Here is a 19,471-nt window from a genome sequence, read left to right as displayed (position 1 = left end):
TTAAACATATATTATTAGACATGTTACTGTCTTCTAAGTTGTATAAAAAAAATGTCTGAAAGAGAACTTCAGTTTTAGAAACAAGATTCAAGGAATGTTGAAGTAAGCACATTGAGAGCCACTAAACCTAAAGTCACATTCCTTGCGTGGGTTAACATACTCAGCTTATAAAGCGGGTTGTGATTGTGAAAGGGGCATTTGGACATTCCTACGACACGTGAAGGCGGCCTGGCAGCGGGCTGTGAGCTCAGCCCTCCTCACTGTCTGTATCGATGAAGTTGTTTCAAAGATGGCGGATTTCCTGCCGTCCCGCTCCGTTTTATCTGTATGTTTTCCTAACTGTCTCCTCACAAGCGGCGAGGCAGAACAGATGAGGAAGTCTAAAGAGATAGATAAATGTATTAACCGGGATAAGACGTATGTAAAAAGGTTAGTAAAGATACTGTTGCTCGGAGCAGGCGAGAGCGGCAAGTCCACTTTCCTCAAGCAGATGCGCATTATCCATGGGCAGGACTTCGATCAGAAGGCCAAAGAAGACTTCAGAGCCACGATTTATAGTAATGTTATAAAAGGTAAGGCTTCACTCTACACACTGTGTTTAACGTGTTGGCGCTGGTGTGTTTTTAAAGCTATTTTCTGGTCTCTTTTTGTCGGCTGTTGGAAGTATAGAGAGGGAAGTTGGTAGCCATGCTAGCCGCAGCTGAAGCACTTTTCTGTGTTCAACAAAGCTGCTCTGCTTAGCGGCTGAACACACCAAGAAACGCCCATGTTGTTTGTGTTTGTCCGAAGGGAAACGGAGAAGCTGTGTGTTCATTGTGTTTGTTCAGAACTTCTCAAATATTCTTCTTTTTCTCTTTTTCTTTATGTGAACGTACACAGCAGGTTTGACATTGTCTCAGTGTTTCCTCACGGCCGCTGTTAGCACCCAAACCTGCCACTCTACTTATATATACTTTATTCTTTATACTTGTCTTATGATTGTGTTATGTATTCTTGTCTTGTTTAGTGTGTGTGTGTTTGTGTGTTTGTGTGTGTGTGTGTGTGTGTGTGTGTGTTTGACCTGCCAGGGGACAACAGATGCAAATGATCAGTTGTGTTCACTCTGGTGCATTTACATGTGTATTGATCGATACCTGTGTCCATTAATGTGCAATGTCCCTTTTTATATAAATAAATGTATGGAAAGAACGGGACACACAAAGCCTTAGAAAAATGTGTGTGTTTACTGTAAACTTGGCTCTCATCAGATGAGAAGAAGGACAAGTCCTCTCCAACTGAACCACAGCATGACTGAACACTGTGGGGCTTCTCTGAGAGCTGACACATTGATAAATGAAATGTCAACCTGCTCTGTTCACATTATGTTAACTGTGTGATCGGTGGTTATTAGCTTTATAGTGCTTCATTATTAAATGTGAGTAAAGAATCCACATATCTCGGGTGGAGTTTCTTTAGTGTGTGTGACATTGTGTGACTACAGGTGGAGGTTTGTCGCTGTTTCCAGCTGTCAGCCTTAAAAATCACTTCACTCACTAACTCGTGGGCTCACTTCAACTTCCCACTTTACATCCACATGTGTTAGTCCGCTCTGTCAACTTCTTATGACTTCATCAATGAGCCTGTTGTGAAGTGTGTAATTGAAATGCAACATTATAGCCCACACATTGCTTTATGTGACAGTTGACCTTTGGTGTTAACTGTGGTGGAGGGAAAAAAACACAAACACTGAAGCGGATGCATCAAAGTGAGTCAGAGTAACCTAAGAATATTCAAGTGAGGTGACGTAGTGAATCATATCATTAGAAGTAAGGGTGGCTCAGATCACTTTGCTCTGCCTGGAAAGCTTGGTGATTTTGTGTTGGACTCTGCAGCCTGTTCAACTTTTGCAATGCATGTTATGTGTTTTTGTTTTCTTTATAATTTGACTCATGAGATTATGAGTTGGTGTCCATCACTATGTTTACATGCACACTAATATCCTACCATTAATCTGATTATTACAATATGTCAAATTTGACAGGTTTCATGTAAACAGCATATTCTGTTTGAATGTTCTGAATTCGAATTATTTTGAATGCAACATTTCCTAATTAAGACATGTGGAATATGTTCATATTATTTCTTGTTTTACTAGCATTTATTGGACATGTATACAGAGCATCGGTTGGAGTTTCTACCTCAGTTTGCCTGTTTACACTCAGTTCCGTGTGTTGTAAACAAACCAGCTACAGTAGCAAAGCCCACATTTCTGGTTAAAGGAAAGACACACCTACTTTTAAACATTTTTTCAAAGATTTGGATATCAACAGGTTTTTGGACATGCAACCTTTTTCATGAAGCTGGCTGAACGAATGAAAGCTGGAGGCTGTGTGTTCACATAGTCAAACATGTCCACCACCTGTGGAAAACTTAAAAAAGAACTTATTTTGATGCAGAAAAGCTAAATGGCACGAGCGGCTCCAGCTGTTCCATTTCTATGTGATACACACAGTATTCACAGCTGCATGTGTACGAGAATACTCACTTTCATCAGCCATGCAAACAGCTTAAAAAGAATATTGTCTTTTTTCCCCAGAGTAATGCAAAAAAAGGGAACATCTTGTGCATGTAAACGTAGTCTCTGTCTCCTACTGCCAGCATTGTTTATCCTTTTGCTATATATGCAGGAAGTATTCACCTATCCTCCTCTTCATCGTAGTGTAATAACTGATAAGAGTGGTTAAAAGTGTCCATGTTGCAGACTGTTACTCGTAGCTTCCTGTAGTTGCCTGTTAGTAAAAGACACGCTTCTCGTTGCTGGAAGGCTTTTTCTGAAAAGAATCAATTACAGGAAATGTTGAGTTTGCATTAACAACACATTGCTCACATGGCTCCTGTGCTCTGTTGCTTCTGTGCTTCAACTTCATTTGAAATAGTTTGTAGCACGTTAGTTTCCAACCTCATGTCAAATCCTCATTTAATGAGGATTCATATGAAAATAGCTGTCAAACATGGTTCCATCTACATTTTCATCACGTTTAATTATAGATAAAACTGTTTTATATCCTGCACCATCTCTATGGTGTGCATCAATACACCCACTGACACAATACACCCAAACCCTTCCAATATCATCAGTATAGAGTAGTTTTTTTTATGTTAGAATGTGATAATACTGTCTTTTAATAAGGTAGGACCTAATTTCAGGGCTTTTGCATTGAGATGCTCAATCACATCACTGTTATGTTCTTGTTTGAATATAAAGATTTCTCAGCCAGAGCTCTAATCTCTAATCTTACTGACTCTTCAATGGGTTTGATTCATGGTGCGTTCCGTTTGTACTTTGGAAGTTCCCGAAATCCCAGTCGGAAATTTCAAGTCGAGGATGGCTGCCCCATGCATTACAGTATGAAAGAACACCCGAGTAGCTGTAGAGGGTTGGAGCTGTCATTCATAAAATAAAATAAAAAGCTCAGTCAATAGAAGCTTGCATTAATGGGACATGATCTAATAGGTTGTAGCAGAATTATTGTAGATATAGTGGCAGATCTTTGTGATGATAACAGATGAATCTCTGCATTTCTTTGGCTCAGTGATCTTTATCTCGCCCTTTTGATTTATTTCTAGATGTATGCTTTGAGTCAGCTGGAACTTTTGGTGGTGGAACATATTGAATCATCACAAAGTGTTTGTGGCGAATGTGAAAATCATCAATCACATGATTATCTTCATCGCAGTGTATTGACGACTACCCAAACAAAAAGGGGACATAAATATGTGCACAGCTGTCATAGTCACGATCACCTGGGCTTCCCCCAAAACTTTGATGATGTGAATCATCAATGCAGAAGCATTGATGTATAAAAATGGAAAAAAGAAAGAAAGATAAGACAAGTGCAACTTTTGATATTGGCTCACTTCACAGTAGAGAGCATCTTTCTTATCCTTCCTAGATCAATATCAGCACCGTGTGAAACAATTACACACCCCTCACTTGTTTCAGTCCGTGTGTTCAGCAGTAATCTGATTTCTTAAACTTTGTGTTTCTGTAATCGGGGGCGGATTACAGAAATCTGATTTCCGTTCTAGATTCCACCTGTTTCCACTTTCTCTGCCACATGTAAGCAGGCTTCAGATTGTCTTTCCCCCACATGTGAGCCTGTGCGTGACGTGTTAAGACTTAATACGGGAGAAAGTATCAGTGTGACCGCGGGAGGAGCTGTGATGAAAGGACGGACCGTTCCACGTCACGGCTCATCCTCGTATTTAAATTCATTTGATCAAAAAGTCCCATAAAGTCCTACTGTTTAGATAAGGTCGTCATGGTTTTTAAAAATAGTTTTGGGTGTAGCGGGGGCAGGTTTGGAGGTTTGGGTATGTGGGTTTGCAGTAACCTGGTTACTATGGTGCTATCCTCACTTCCTGCAGAGCTTTATTTCTGAGTAACCTGCTGTCTTGTGTGCATGTAAACTTTCTGAATGAGGGCAACGTTTCGCTTCGGTGACAGCGCAGACGCTTTTGCTAGAAGAATAGAGCCCGGTTCAACTTCTGCCACAACCGGACGTCAATCCAGCAAAACACACTGCGTTAGGCAATCAGACATTCCCAGGAGATGACTTAAAGTGAAACAGCTTCATTTTCAATCAGCCTTGCAATCAGTTAGACGGTTAATAACGCTGTGATAAAGTTCCAGAGCTATAAAATCCTCCACAGTATTATAAAATGCTCTTCAGTGTTTTGGTGTCTTCAAACTCACGCATGCATTACTTCAACTGGACACATTACTAGTTGAACCAGCCCCCTCCCAATGTTTTAATACAGGCTGGTTTCAGTCACTGTTTGATGGCATTTAAATGTGCGCTCATGACTTCCCTCAGCAATCAGCAGGAATAGCCTGTTTCTCTAATCTGATCACTCTTCGTAACATAGATAGCTTTTTGAAGGCGTTGCAAGTATAAACAAAGGTATAGGGTAGATACCTTTTTCATGGTGTTGCAAACATTCTCTAAAAAGTAGTTACTGACTAGATTTATGGTGCGTTCTGTTTGTACTCGGAAGTTCCCGAAATCCCAGTCAGAAATGTCATCTGGAATGACCCCTAAAGTCGGATTTCTGACTCGGAATATCAAAAGAACCTCAACAGACCCGACCTTAAAAGACCACACTTCTATTTGTGGACATGTTGCTATGGTGACTGTATTCGCAAAATACAACAAAAATAGTTTTTTTCAACTGGTATTGCTATCAATGGCTAACCTGCCTAGAACTGGCTTTCTGGAAGAACACTTCAAACTCAGGTGGGACGTCATTCCCGGCTCCGACTTCCAACTTCTGATGACTCGGTCAGACCCGGTTTTCGAAGCATTGATGGAGACACCAGCTCAGAGTGACTAAGAGCTGATTGGCTCCGAATTAGCGGCGTGAGACGACTAACAAGCCAACGTCTCAACACAGACATATGCCTCTGTTTGCACTTCTATGATGTCACAGTGATTGCGTGCGTGTGTGTGTGTGTGTAGAGGGGTGGGGGGGTTCCATGTAAACTCCCCTTCTGAACTGGTGCAAACAGGGAAGTGTGAAGTGAGGCTGGAAAGGCTTGCTCAGCTTCAGTCAGTGAGGGGGAAATAAACTGACGCTTGATGTGGACACACCAAACGGAACAGGAAACTGTTAGTGTGTCATTAAAGGATAGAAGTTAAATCAGTTGGGGCTGGGGGCTGGGGGCGGGGGGGCTTTTGTTTGCGTGTGGGAGGTTAGTGTGTATTTCTGCACCTCAACCACAGATTTAAAAAAAGAGATGTGCTGTCATATAATGACATCCTGGTTTCATGGTGAGATCATTCAGCGCGATAAGATAAAAGGGAAACTTTTGATAGAGTACAAAGAAAATCAAATTTCAGCGATGACATAAACTTTTAAAAAAGAGTCAATTGTCTGATGCTTCTAAGTCAGTTAATCATTTACTTTATTAATCCCCACCAGGCTGTTGTTCATGCAGCAGTGTAACACAGGATACAGAGTGATTGAAGGTGTGAAGAAGCCGGTATCTGTGTCATAACTCGTACTCGTCCTTTGAATCATAACCAGTCAAATCTAAACACAAACGTATGATTGACATATTTCTGTATTCAATATGACTTAAACTTTCCAGGGATATCTAGCCTCGTCTATGATGTGCATACGTTCAAAATACCACTGAAATGAAAAATGATTTTCAAAAACAGAAATGCAGCAATGATAAAATGATCCAATAATATAGCAGAATGTATCATGTTTTATATGAAAATGCTACATTACTACTCTTTTCTCTTTTCTCAGATGAATGTATCTTGTACATGGTCCATGATAAAAGTATATTTAAGAATAAAAAAAAACAACAAGCTGTTTAGCTATATTAAAATATAAAATATGTAACCACACAGAGTTTGAGCAGAACGATAACTAGCTTCTTATCTGTCAAGACATATTTGAAGTGCATCCACCATGTTTGCAGCAGTCTAATGTTACAAGCAAGTGACTGATTCCACTTGGGGCAGCTGTGGCTCAGGAGGTAGAGCAGGTCGTCCTTGGGCAAGATACTGAACCCCAAATTACTCCTGATGGCTGTACCGACGGTGTGTGAATGTTAGCTTCCATCTGATGAGCAGGTTGGCACCCTGTGTGTGTGTGTGAGACATCATGCAGTGTAAAAGCGCTGTGGGTGGTTGGAAGATTAGAAAAATCCAGTTGCCATTTACTTCTGAAATCAATTACATTGATGCCTGAAGACAAACAGGCTTCCATACATCAGGCCTTACATCCTGTCTATGATGGCAGGGAGGTGGACCTTCTCCCAGCATGCACTGGGCTAAAGGTCACCAGAGTTGCCAGTTCAGCTGACATGCATGTGTTCAGTGCAGCAGTGGGTCGGAGCAGGAGACAGAACTTTTGACATTGAAACACTGTGCAGCGTTGACTGATGTGTGTTAGCGTGTGTGTGAAGAGGGTGTGAACAGAGCTGCATTATGGAGATATCTTCCTATAATTCTCAGCTATATAACCCACACATATTTTATGTGGTATTTGGTGTGCAACTGAGGAAGTGAGACACCTTCGGCATGCATTCACTGTGGTGGGGCTCACTGACTCACTGACTGTTAATATGAAGCTGTGTTATGATGCAGCCTGCTGCTCCGAGCCTCATCCTCATCCTGGAAAACTGCATGCCTCTTTTTACCAGTCCTGCACTAACTACACCAGGTTACTACTGTTGAATGATGTGAGGTCACCAAACTATATGTGCTGCACCAGTATGAATGATACAAATGTTGTGTCCCATCGAAACACATGTAAACACAACTAACAAGACCAGGACAGTGAGAGTAATGTCAGTCTGTTACAGTTACACATAGTCAATGAAAATACCCATGAAGGAGAGCATGACTGTCTCTAAACTATGACTTAACTATAAAACAGATGAAGATAAAATATTCCTTTATTAGTCCCACAGTGGGGAAATATACATTATTAAAGCGATAATAAGTAAATACGCAAGCAATAAAAGCAGTATTAGTAAAACATGTAGTGTTTTACATTTTTATAAATTAAATATATTTGGATTTGATTTGTTGGTCAGACCAAAAAAGCAATTTAAAGACTCTCTGTGTTCTGGAAACTTTTTTTTTTTTTAACTTATAAACTGATAATAAAACACAACTAATGAGTAGGGTTGGTTATCATTTAAAAAAATGATGATACCAGTACCAATCCATGTACCCTTAAAGTGATACTGATATCAACTGAGTACTTCATTGATACTCATTACACATGTTGTGCACTTGCTTTATTAGGCATCGTTATTTTGGTTGATACCTTAAAAGGTTTCCAGTACTGATACTCAGCCCTACTAATGAGAGTGTGTCATTTTTTATTTATATATGGCCATATCATAACAAAAGTTTCTCAAGATACTTGGATGACGATTACAGGCTGAAATGTTGATGTTCACATACGATTAGGTGTTCACGAGAATGATTTTTAAGAAAACTTCAATGATGAAATATATGACTGGAAAAATTGTTTTGTGTTTATATTTATTTAACTGAAAGTCACAAAATGTATAACACTGCAGGTGTATTTAGAACATTTTTCACTCATCATTTTTTAATGAATGTCAGTCAATTGCTTTCTAAATATGAATGATCATACACAGTATGCAATATGCAAGCACTGTAAAAGGTTAGATAGATATTTTATAGATAATAAAATAAAGAATCAAATTATCACAAACTATAACATAACACAAATATTATACACTGTGTGTGTGTGTGTGTGTGTGTAGGTGTAAGCTGCCTGGCTCTTTGTGTGGCTTCAGATGATTGCAAGTCCAGACCCATTGCTTTGTGTGGAGCTGACAGTAATGTGTACTGTGAGTGCAGACTGAGATTTGTTCTTTTGGACAGAATGCTCAGTGAATAGATTCATACTTGTGTTTGTCTCATCTGGAGAAAAAAAAAAACCACACACACACAAAGAAATGAACCCTGTGTGAGAGAAAGTGCAGACACTGCTAGTACACTGTCACATGTTGTATACAGTGGTGGGCTACAGGAAGACCCTGGAAAAAGGTGAATTAGTGTCTTGGATTCATTCATGTCCTGTAGTGTTGCTGTGAGGAGCTGCAGGCCATGCAACAAGTGTTTCCAGTAACTACACCTGAACACCTGAAGCCAGTGCAGACGTACCTTTAAGTACCACTGATGATAACTAGATGCTCCAACTGACTCCTGTTTAAAAAGCTTGTGTGTGAGTTGAACGAGTATTTATATGTGTGACACCTGCATCCATAGTTCAGTTACCAGCCAACAGATAAGAGTTTTATTTTGTAATCAGTCTGCTGTTGGGAAGCTTTGTTAACTAGACTATCTTTAACTACAGGAAGGAGTAGGTTGTTTCACTAATCCTGCTACTCCTCTACATATTTTCCCTTTTTTTAGAGGGATTTGTGTTTGATTTGATTGCAAAACATTCTGCATGTATTTCTACCTGCACTAACCTGCCCTATCCTCATCCAGATATGATATCCAGATCAGAGGTCACATTAACCCAATATTCTTCCATCTGAATTTGTTTAAACAGCAATGGAAGAATCTGAAAGCCGTCCATCATTTTGACAGATTACACTGAGGGTGATCTACTGTGACTTTAAGTTATTCACACCACTGTCCAGTTGGTGGCGAGTGCGCATATTAATGAGCTACTATCTAGGCTTTGTCTTTAGTCTCACATGCCTGACCTCGTTTGTTTGGTGGCTTTAGACATCACTAAACACTGCAGCAAAATGTCAAAGCAGCTGAGTGTCTTTAACCCCTTACATGGTGCTCAGGTCAAATTTGACCTGTTCTGACATTTGACAGCTGTAAAAACACTCCAAATGTCTTTTACTCTGAAGTTTGATGACTTTTCCCAAAGTGGCCCAAAATGAAAATATTATGTTTTGTTATACTTTAGTCCATTGGGTCAAATTATCTCCGTATCTATTGATATGTTTTAGTGAAATGAATAGTTAATAGTTATAATAAGATAGTAGTTATGAGGATTTCTTTTTATGATGTAGCAGTGAAGACTGATGGCTCTAATGGTTATACAATAAACCCCACACTTCCATAAAGTTCTTGTCATTTTACCTTTACATAAAATACATTTACATCATTATTGCTATGTTATATTTTCATGTCTTAGGTAAAATAGGACATGATATTGTGTGATTCTCCAACAATGAAAAAATACACTCTCTCTGCTCTCTGAAACATGAATCAAGGTTTAATCACATTTATTGATCAGTCAGATCAACTATTGATGCTTTCTAAACACATCTGTGGTTCAAAATATGGTATAAACACTTTTTATGAGATGATTCTTAGACCAGGCCAAAGCTGACTGTGAGGATGTAGAATATGAACAGTATGTAAGGGTTAAAAAAGCCCAATCATTGTGATGGCGCTGATAAAAGAGGCGCACAAACCTTTTCAATCAAAGGGGAGCAACTGTGTAAATGAAAGATTGAAAAACAAAAGCTATGAAATATGTAACAGGTAATATTAAGTTGAGGTGGAATTCTTACGACCCTTTCTGTATGTCATCATAATGTAGTGCCGGTCTATTTTTCAACAAAGGCGCAGTCCCTTCTTTCTCCCAGTTCACACTTTAAGATGTTCCTCTCATCAGTGTGTGTAGTTGAGGTTGTTTGCATGCGAGTAGTAAAGTATTAGTGTGTTACGTGTTATCTGTCTCCAGCTGTGGCACACAAAAGACTTCCACTGAGCTCGTGTTGTTTCCAGTCCACAGCACAGACGGAAGAGTGTGTGAAAGCTGCATCTATCAGCACAGGAACTGAAGACACGTACAAAGACGCAACACACTCATCCTCGAGCTCACACACACACACACACACACACACACACACGCACACGCGCCCTCCCTGCAGACAGCTGGATTAACCTGAGTGTTGGGGACAGCCAGGGAACATAGCACATTGTCAGAGTGGGGCTTGTTTGAAGGGGGTGAAGCAGAGTTCACAGAGCAGTAATGTAAACTCAGAGGCTCAGCTGGCTGCTGCTCTCTGCCCAACACACTCTCGGCCTCTGCTGCCTTTTTATCACCGCTTACTGCATCTTACTATCCATACAGAAATGTGATATTGTGAAATTTGCAGCTTCCTCCAAAGACTTTTAGAAAATTAGATAAGTTTGCTAAATCGTGCGTCACACTAACTTCAGTACATCATCAGCACCTTCACTTCTCCCATTTGTAAAAAAAAAACACACAATTTTCTCTTCTTTTTTTCTCCGCTCTGATTCATGACCGTGAACCGTGATATCATATGATCAATCAACCACATGCTGAGCTGACTTCATTTTGACATAATCTTGCGAAACATTCATGATATTAAAAGCCTCATGAGTGTGGCCTTTTAAAGACACGGATAGCTGTTAAACAGCTAATGAAACGACAATTAGGATCCAGAGTTTTTGCATGAAATGTGAAGGTGACAGAGAGAGGATGAAGAACACATGTAGCAGTGTATTTAAAAGGATTGTGTGTGGACACATGCCTTACAGGACAGGTTCACAACTATTATCTTAAAACAACAGTCAGGAGCTCAAATTGACACTGAAAGCTGTTTTTCTTGGGGCAATCATTCCTCTGTCAACGTACGTGCACTTTGAAGGCATCTTTTAATAGTCAGTATGAACAGGAGGAAAACCTCTTTACAGTTCATATGGACACATGACTGCTGGTTTAAGACACCGTTTGTGAACTTTTTGTGAACCTATAGTTAAACAATAAATCACTGGTGTTGATGCATGCAGTCTAACACATGCAGTGCAAATGCTGTGTGTATGAGAAACACAGAGGTCATGGGTCAGGATTGGGAAAGCCTGCAGTAATCCTTTAATAAGCTGCCAACCTTTGGTTGTGTTGGAAGCAGGCAAAATGTTTGGCCTCTGCTGTTCAAACTGATCTCTGATTGCATGTGTACTATTCCACTTAAGTATACTGTAGGAAATGTAGTCTGTAACACAATCAGTGAGGATCATCTCAACAGGAAGAAATCTCTGACTCGTCCGTCTCTCCCTCTCCAGGTATTCGGGTGTTGGTGGACGCTCGAGAGAAGCTACACATCCCGTGGGGCGACCCGTCCAACCAGCTGCACGGCGACACCGTGATGGCGTTCGACACCCGCGCCATGATGGCCCACGGTCACGGAATGGTGGAGTCCAAGGTCTTCCAGTACTACCTGCCTTCCATCCGAGCCCTGTGGGCCGACCAGGGCCTCCAGAACGCATATGACCGCCGCAGAGAGTTCCAACTGGTGAGTGTGTGTGTGTGTGTGTGAACGTTTGACATAGAAAAGGGTCCCCGCAGATCCTTAAAAAGTCTTCAAATGTCTTAAATTTAGTTTTTGATATTCAAGATCTAAAAAGTCTTCAAATGTTTGGAACTGTAGGATTTAAATTAAATTAAATTAGATTTGAGTGTAGTTATATTTATTCATGTTATGTTATTTATCATTATTATTATTCATATTTTACATAAACCAACCAATCAACTTATTAATTAAAGTAAGAAATATCAGCAGTTGAAACTATAATGAAACTAATCATTAGTTACAGTCCTTTATAAATTACTGGCTCCCACTATAATTATATTATTATATGTCACAGCATTAATGGTATTATTTTTTCCTTAAAGAGGTTTTAAAAAGCTCTTAAAAGTTATTAAATTTGCTCTTTAAAAAAAGTGCAGATACCCTGTAAAATAGTGTTTTGTAATTGCTGGTGAATAAGTGATTTATTAATAATTAAATAAAGGTCAAAGGGATGCATGCATGTAAAGGAAAATATTATCAATATAACACAACAAGGAAAGTAGAGTGGGGGAAAACATGGGTTTAGTCATATTGACTTATAATGACTCATGTATGAAGTCACCTATCAGCCCCTGCCCTCTGCCGCGTGGTCTGACATCCCCTCTCGTCAGCTTTTACCGCTCTGTGCGTGCGACCCAGCAATCCTTCACATCAGCCGAGCGGCGAGTAGGCGAGAGGGCTCTGTGAGGGCACAGACGGGCATTGACAGTACCAGATAAAGAGTCTTCCTCACAGCCGACGGGGCAGAGGCGCAGCTGCCCGATCGCACACAAGACGGACACAGACGAGCTAATGAAGGGGCTGCTTCTCTCTGCCTCCCAACACCCTTCCCTCCTTCCCTCCCTCCCTCACCGCAGCTCCCCATAACTTTTAGATTAGGAGGCAAGTGAGAGGACGCATTAACCAGAGCTCATTCATTCGTTTGGTTATTATAGATCCGCTCTTTCTATGATGATGATGATGATGTTGTTATTTAGCGTTTCTCAGCCTGCCACATCACCTTTTCATGACCTGTGTTTCTGAGCACAGTGTCTTATCTTCACATAGAATCTGTTTGACGTCACCATGGTTTCTGATATCAATATATCACCCAATCATTTTAGATATAAAGAATATATACATACACTTACATTTTTTTGCCATGATCCCTTAAAAACAATAAAGATAAGTAATAAAGGCCATGATATTTTACCATCTGACAATAAAATGTATTCTATAAATTGACATCAGTGCACTGAAACAGTAAACTTCTCACTGTGAACAGCTCAGATCAGCAGGTAGAACACAGCTGTCACATATAATGGTCAGTAACAGGAAGACAAGAAGAGACTGTGTGAAATGACTAAACACACTCATGCAATAAGAAATCAGAAGCACAACTGACTTAAATGCTGATTTAATCAGTTAGTGCAAACAACAAATCAATGAATCATTTAACCCTTACATACTGTTCAGGATCACATTTGACCCATTTTTACAGTTGAGAGGTATAAAAGCACTGTAACATTACTTTTAGCCAGATTTGTCCTAATGTGACCCACAGTATACAAAAATGAAAATAAAATGCATATTTTTTTGAATTTTTGTGCAGCTGATACACATATTTATATATGCATATTCTATAAAATGTTCTCCTGGACCATAAAATAGTGATTATGAATGTCTTTTTTTCAAACACAGGGATGAATCAAACATTTATTAATGACTGATGGGGGAATTTATGAATGTGAATTGGTGTAAAGACTAATTATGAGTCAGAATACGAACAGTAGGTAAGGGTTAAAAACAATTGTAATCATAAAATGACAAAAGTTGTCTGCTTACGCCCTCAAAATGGGGTTTTTGATTGTTGGTGAATCAAAAGACATAAGTCATCGATATACAGGCCAATGATTAAATGATTCATCCAGAAGATGTTGAGTAAATGAATGTATAATGAAAGTAAAGTTGCAGGTCTTCAGGCTGTGTTTAGTGTAATGTTCCACTATAATAGCTTCACACTTTCACTACAGTCACTGTGAGTCTGTTTTGCTCTTCAGTGATGTCGATGTAACCCACCGTCATTGATATGAGCATGAAACATGGCTTTAATGTTCAACTCTGAATTCTCTCTCTCTCTCTCTCTCTCTCTCTCTCTCTCTCAGGGGGAGTCAGTCAAGTATTTCCTGGACAATTTGGAAAAGCTCGGATTGTCGGTAAGTTCCGCCCGCGCTGCCGAACCTCCGCCAATCACAGAGCCTGGCAGGCAGGACGGCTGATTGAGCAGATGGGTGTGATAGCACAGCCAGTTAGTTGGAAAGAGAAGTGAAACTGTAGTCTTCCTGTCCTCAAACCCTGTCTCCAGACTGTGCACACTCACTATTCCCTCCAAGTAACTGCCCCCCCCCCCACACACACACACGCTTTGTGGTCTCTTTGCGGAGTACAATAAACACATCAGTGTGGCGTGAGCAAAAGTTAAGGCTCTCTGGTTTCAGATGTTAAATCAGCTGGTCAGGTTTGAGGCATCATTAAGAAACATCAGCTGGTGCCAGTTTCAAATCTTTCTTTCTTCTTTCCAAACTGTTGTGTGAACACTCAGTAAGCAGCAGCTCCTCACAGTGCAGCAGAAGCTACAAGAAGAAAGCAGAGTGTTTCCACACTGTCACATGTCATGAAAGCTCAGAGTATACTGATGTCCTCATGTGGGTGTAAAAAGCAGCAGGAAGGTTGATCACACTGAGCAGTGATGGTTCAGAGATGATCCAACAAACTAAACCTTCATGAAGAGTCAGTAGAAGAAACAGAACATCTACTGAAGAGCTGCAGACTGATGAAGGTTAAATGAAAGTCTTTAGACATCATCAGTAAAGGTATGTTAGGAGGAAAAAGACGCAGCATTAAGCAGCTATTCATCATGGGGGAGGATCTGGGAAACGTTACAGATTCCACTAAATATCAGTGAATTCTGGAAGCAAACATCACAGTGTCTGTAAAACAGCTGAAGTTTCTATTACAGGATGATGATCCTCAACAGACCTCCAAATCCACCATGGACCACCTCAAGAGACCCTCACAGACCCCCATGACACTTAAATAGAACTGAACATCTGTGAGATCTTTAAAGAGCTGAGAATGTAAGACAGCTCAACAATATTTCACAACTAGAAGAATGAGAGAAAATTCCAAATTCCACGATGGTAACATGCATCTGCATCAATATTATCATGTGTGATCATTATCATTATCATCTGCATGTATCTCAATAATATTTCACAACTACAAGACTAGTAGACAAATAGTTAAAAGACTTTCAGCTGTTACAAGCTGTGATATCTGTTAGTAGAGTACTGACTGTAAAGTGCCCAAACTTTGCACATGCCATGATGCTGTTTTTATTATCATTACTATTATTAGTTTGTTCAATTTATGACATGAATTTGCAGAAAATATAGGGTAGGTAGGTAGGGTAACTTTATTGATCCCCCTAGAGGAAAATTCAAAATTGACACAACAGTATTCTTTAAAAGTGATAAAAAGAAATAAAATAAAATACTACATACAATAAAAACAATGTCCAAATACTATATACAATAAACAATACATATATAATACATTAGTATTAGTAGGAATGCAACAATGCAACAGTAAAATCCTGCTTTTGCATTATTATGTCTCAGCAATTTTATACATTTTTCCTTAGATATGTTTTAAAAAGCTCTTAAAAGTCTTTACATTTATTTATTTATTTTTTTTAATGTGCACATCAATGCCTTTTGAAGTCCAACTGGTCACATTTGGTCAAAAAACTCTATAATTGTAATGTAAAGTAAAAATGAATACATACATTCTAACTCCAGTAATGTAGCTTTAAATTTACTTCTGCAAGTGAGTGAGCATCAGCTGCTGTGATCTGTATGCAGCACTGTCTGCACTGTGGTGTTTTCCACACCATCTCAGTTAGTCTGTAGTTAGTCTGTTGTGAAAGCTCTCCCTCACATTCTGTTCAGCAGTCTTGTTCCTGCTTTCCACACCGGTTCTCTTCCTCTGTGGTGTGAGAGCACCAACTCAAAAGTGAAACTGCTGTAACACATATCTGCTGATCATGAGCTGCCACGGGAGTGAATTTCCCTATAAGCCATCTGTGTGTATTAATACGAGATCCCGTGGATACCATGGTAACTGTCTGGGGATTTTCACCGATCATACCAGAAAGAGTAAATGAGCGTTTTTGCTATCTAACGATCTGTTCCTGTTTATGACATCCACTCATGAGGCAGTCACTAACACTGGTACCTGTCAGGTCATGTGACTACTTCATGTGTACTCCTAAGAAGTCAGAACTTACAGGTGTGACAGTGAGCTCAGCCTGTTGTTAGATATATTATACACAGCTCTGAGTTGTAGTTGTATGTCTGGAGGTTTCTAAGGTAAACACACAAGCAGCTGAAATTACACTCGACATAACTCATGTCTTTTATTTTGAAGTGTTTTCCCCAGACGTTTAAACTGTGAACACATTCAGTCCTAAACTTCCTTCCTCAATTTAAGAGAGCTTTTCCAGAGAACACTCACTGCTCTGATACTGTTGTGTGGATTTCCTCCCTGTCATGTTACTGTAGCTGCTGCTCTTTTCCTGTCCAGAGCGAGCACACACACACACACACACACACACACACACACACACACACACACACACACACACACATGAAAAGAACAGATCTTTGGGAAAATATCCGTTATTTGGAAGTGTGTTTGTGTGTGTGGGCACGCACACGCCAGCGTGGTCTGTGTCAGTGGTGAGTCATCACCTTTGGAATGTCACGAATTTGTGCTCGGTGGAGCCAGAGCGTGCACGAACACACATTTGTCAGTCAATAGAAAATACCGTTATAATCGTTTTTGGTCCCAAATAGGTAAAGTTTCTCTTGTTTCACTTGACTTGGCCAAGCCCTGTCAACACTTAGGATAACTACCCAACACACACACACACAGACACACACACACACACACACACACACACACACACACACACACACACACACACACACACACACACACACACACACACTCCCCTGAAGCTGCACATTTGTTTATGCACTGAGGTATTTGAAGAATGTAGTGTGTTAAACAGGGATGTCCCCAAAGCAGCAGCAGCAGCAGAAGTGTGATTTTGATCTGGAAAAAGGCAGTTCTGCTTTTCTTTCTCTTAGTTTTACAACTTGTCAGAATTTGAGGCTTTAAAATGTATCAACAGGATTTAAAGCAGTCTTATTAATTCTGCAGATGTTTCCACAGATTTTGGATAACTTTAATAAACTGCATGAACCTTGCAGAATGCTGTATGTATGAATGCAATGGTGTGTTTTGTTTTCTAGGGCTACATCCCCAGCCAACAGGACATCCTCCTGGCCAGAAAACCCACCAAGGGCATCCACGAGTACGACTTCGAGATCAAGAACGTTCCCTTCAAGATGGTGGACGTGGGCGGCCAGCGCTCGGAGAGGCGGCGCTGGTTCGAATGCTTCGACTCGGTCACTTCCATCCTCTTCCTAGTCTCCTCGTCTGAATACGACCAGGTGAGTCGGACCAGTTATTAAACTCACATTAAATTTCACATTTGTCCAAAACGGTCCCAGAAACTAAGGGACAAAATGAGGAAGTAGGAGGCCTTTTCCTCTGTGGGAACTTAATAGGTCATGTGGAGTTTCCATTAACTCAAATGTACGTCATTAAACGCTGCAGTCGTCATTTCTGTGGCCGTTTGTTTGTAGACGAGTGAAGGAAGTGCTTTAGAGGCAGTCAACAATAGAATAAGTGGTGTTTATATTACAGTGGAGAAACGTCTACTTGAGCAGCCTCTCAAAGTACCTGGAACATGTTTTCAGTGTGTGTGTGGTATCCAGGAACCTGAAGCATGAAAACACTTCTATATTCCACTACAGCCCTGTCCTGCTGTCAGAGTCTCTTCTTTGCCTTCATGTTTGTGTTCCCGACATCCTCTGAACAACTACTGTGAGATGCACACTGAGGCCGAGCTGCTAAATTTAGTCTCTTTCCTCTGGTTGAAACTCAGGAGAAGTTCCCGTTTCTTGAAGCCTCATTTTTATACTTCTGCATTAAGGGCTGTACACTGTTACCGCGGCAACGTCGTCCGTAGGCTTCGTAGCTGTGCCACACGAGACGCTTCCTCAAAGATGTGACTGCACGTCGGGGGCTACAGAGGAATCACATGTACACTGCAATAGCTATGATTGGCTGCTTGTGTTTGCTGATGCTGATGCTGATGGAGGCTGTTGTTGGTGAAGTGCAAGAGTTATGATGGGGAATGAGATTCATGTAAAGATATGATTATGTGATATGAACAGGTGAAGAGCTGAAAATAAAAGTATCCTTCATAAATGTTCTGGAAGCGTTTCAGGGTTTTAAAAAGGGGCGACAAGACAGTTGTGACACAGCTGTGCTATGTGAAACAAATCCTCCACTCACAATCAGCTGTGTGTGTTAAACGTGTGTGTGTGTGTGTATTGTGCTGTCTGCAGGTGCTGATGGAGGACCGGCAGACCAACCGGCTGAGCGAGTCCCTCAACATCTTCGAGACCATCGTCAACAACCGGGTGTTCAGCAACGTCTCCATCATCCTGTTCCTGAACAAGACGGACCTGCTGGAGGAGAAAGTGAAGCAGGTGTCCATCAAAGACTACTTCCCCGAGTTCTCGGGCGACCCCACGAGCCTGGCGGACGTCCAGCGCTTCCTGGTGGATTGCTTCCGTAAGAAGCGGCGCGAGCAGCAGCAGAAGCCGCTGTACCACCACTTCACCACCGCCATCAACACTGAGAACATCCGGCTGGTGTTCCGTGACGTCAAGGACACCATCCTGCACGACAACCTCAAGCAGCTCATGCTGCAGTGAGGAGGAGGAAGAGGATGAGGAGAAAGAGGAGGGAGGGGCGAGTGGTTGGGTGGAGGCTGACAGAAAGTGGGAGTCAAGGTGCCTTTTTTTTTTTTTTCTCCTTACCCCACCCACCCTGCCAGTAGAGCAGGTGGGGTCCCTCCACCCGTCAGTCCACGCCCTGAGTGGTTGGGTGGAGGCTGACGGAAAGTGGGTGTCAAGGTGCCTTTTTTCTTTTTTTTTTCCTTACCCCACCCACCCTGCCAGTAGAGCAGGTGGGGTCCCTCCACCCGTCAGTCCGCGCCCTGAGTGGTTGGGTGGAGGCTGACAGAAAGTGGGTGTCAAGGTGCCTTTTTTTTTTTTTTTGTTCTCCTTACCCCACCCACCCTGCCGGTAGAGCAGGTGGGGTCCCTCCACCCGTCAGTCCACGCCCTGAGTGGTTGGGTGGAGGCTGACAGAAAGTGGGTGTCAAGGTGCCTTTTTTTTTTTTTTTTGTTCTCCTTACCCCACCCACCCTGCCGGTAGAGCAGGTGGGGTCCCTCCACCCATCAGTCCACGCCCCTTCTTCCTCGACTTTGAACCACTCCTCACATTTTGAACTTTGACTTTGTATTAAAGCTACCACTACTACCGCCATTCCCCCCTCCCCCCTACACCCCCCCCCACCACGCTTGCTCTCTGCCTTATTGAGCTTGTTCACTGTGACTTA

The 19,471-nt window shown here is 41.2% G+C and overlaps 1 protein-coding gene across 1 annotated transcript; it reads left to right on the top strand.

Annotated features, from left to right (window-relative positions):
• The first annotated feature begins 289 nt into the window (after window positions 1-289).
• On the top strand, window positions 290-19,058 carry gna13b (guanine nucleotide binding protein (G protein), alpha 13b). The gene is made up of 5 exons (XM_062438267.1): window positions 290-572; window positions 11,604-11,833; window positions 14,035-14,085; window positions 17,248-17,448; window positions 18,412-19,058. The coding sequence occupies exons 1-5, from the start codon at window positions 290-292 to the stop codon at window positions 18,781-18,783; spliced, it is 1,137 nt and encodes a 378-aa protein (XP_062294251.1). The 3' UTR covers window positions 18,784-19,058.
• The last annotated feature ends 413 nt before the right edge of the window (window positions 19,059-19,471 follow it).

Source organism: Scomber scombrus, chromosome 18 (assembly GCF_963691925.1).
Source record: "Scomber scombrus chromosome 18, fScoSco1.1, whole genome shotgun sequence".
Taxonomy (NCBI): Eukaryota; Metazoa; Chordata; class Actinopteri; order Scombriformes; family Scombridae; genus Scomber; species Scomber scombrus.
Note: the sequence above shows the minus strand (reverse complement) of the source record. Positions and strands in the feature narration are given on the sequence as shown.

What these genes read in the sequence shown, in the direction of transcription:
- gna13b (XM_062438267.1), top strand. Translation starts at nt 290, where the DNA reads ATGGCGGATTTCCTGCCGTCCCGCTCCGTTTTATCTGTATGTTTTCCT. An exon ending in TTATAGTAATGTTATAAAAG is followed by an intron (nt 573 to 11,603) that starts GTAAGGCTTCAC and finishes CTCCCTCTCCAG; the next exon opens with GTATTCGGGTGTTGGTGGAC. An exon ending in TGGAAAAGCTCGGATTGTCG is followed by an intron (nt 14,086 to 17,247) that starts GTAAGTTCCGCC and finishes TTTGTTTTCTAG; the next exon opens with GGCTACATCCCCAGCCAACA.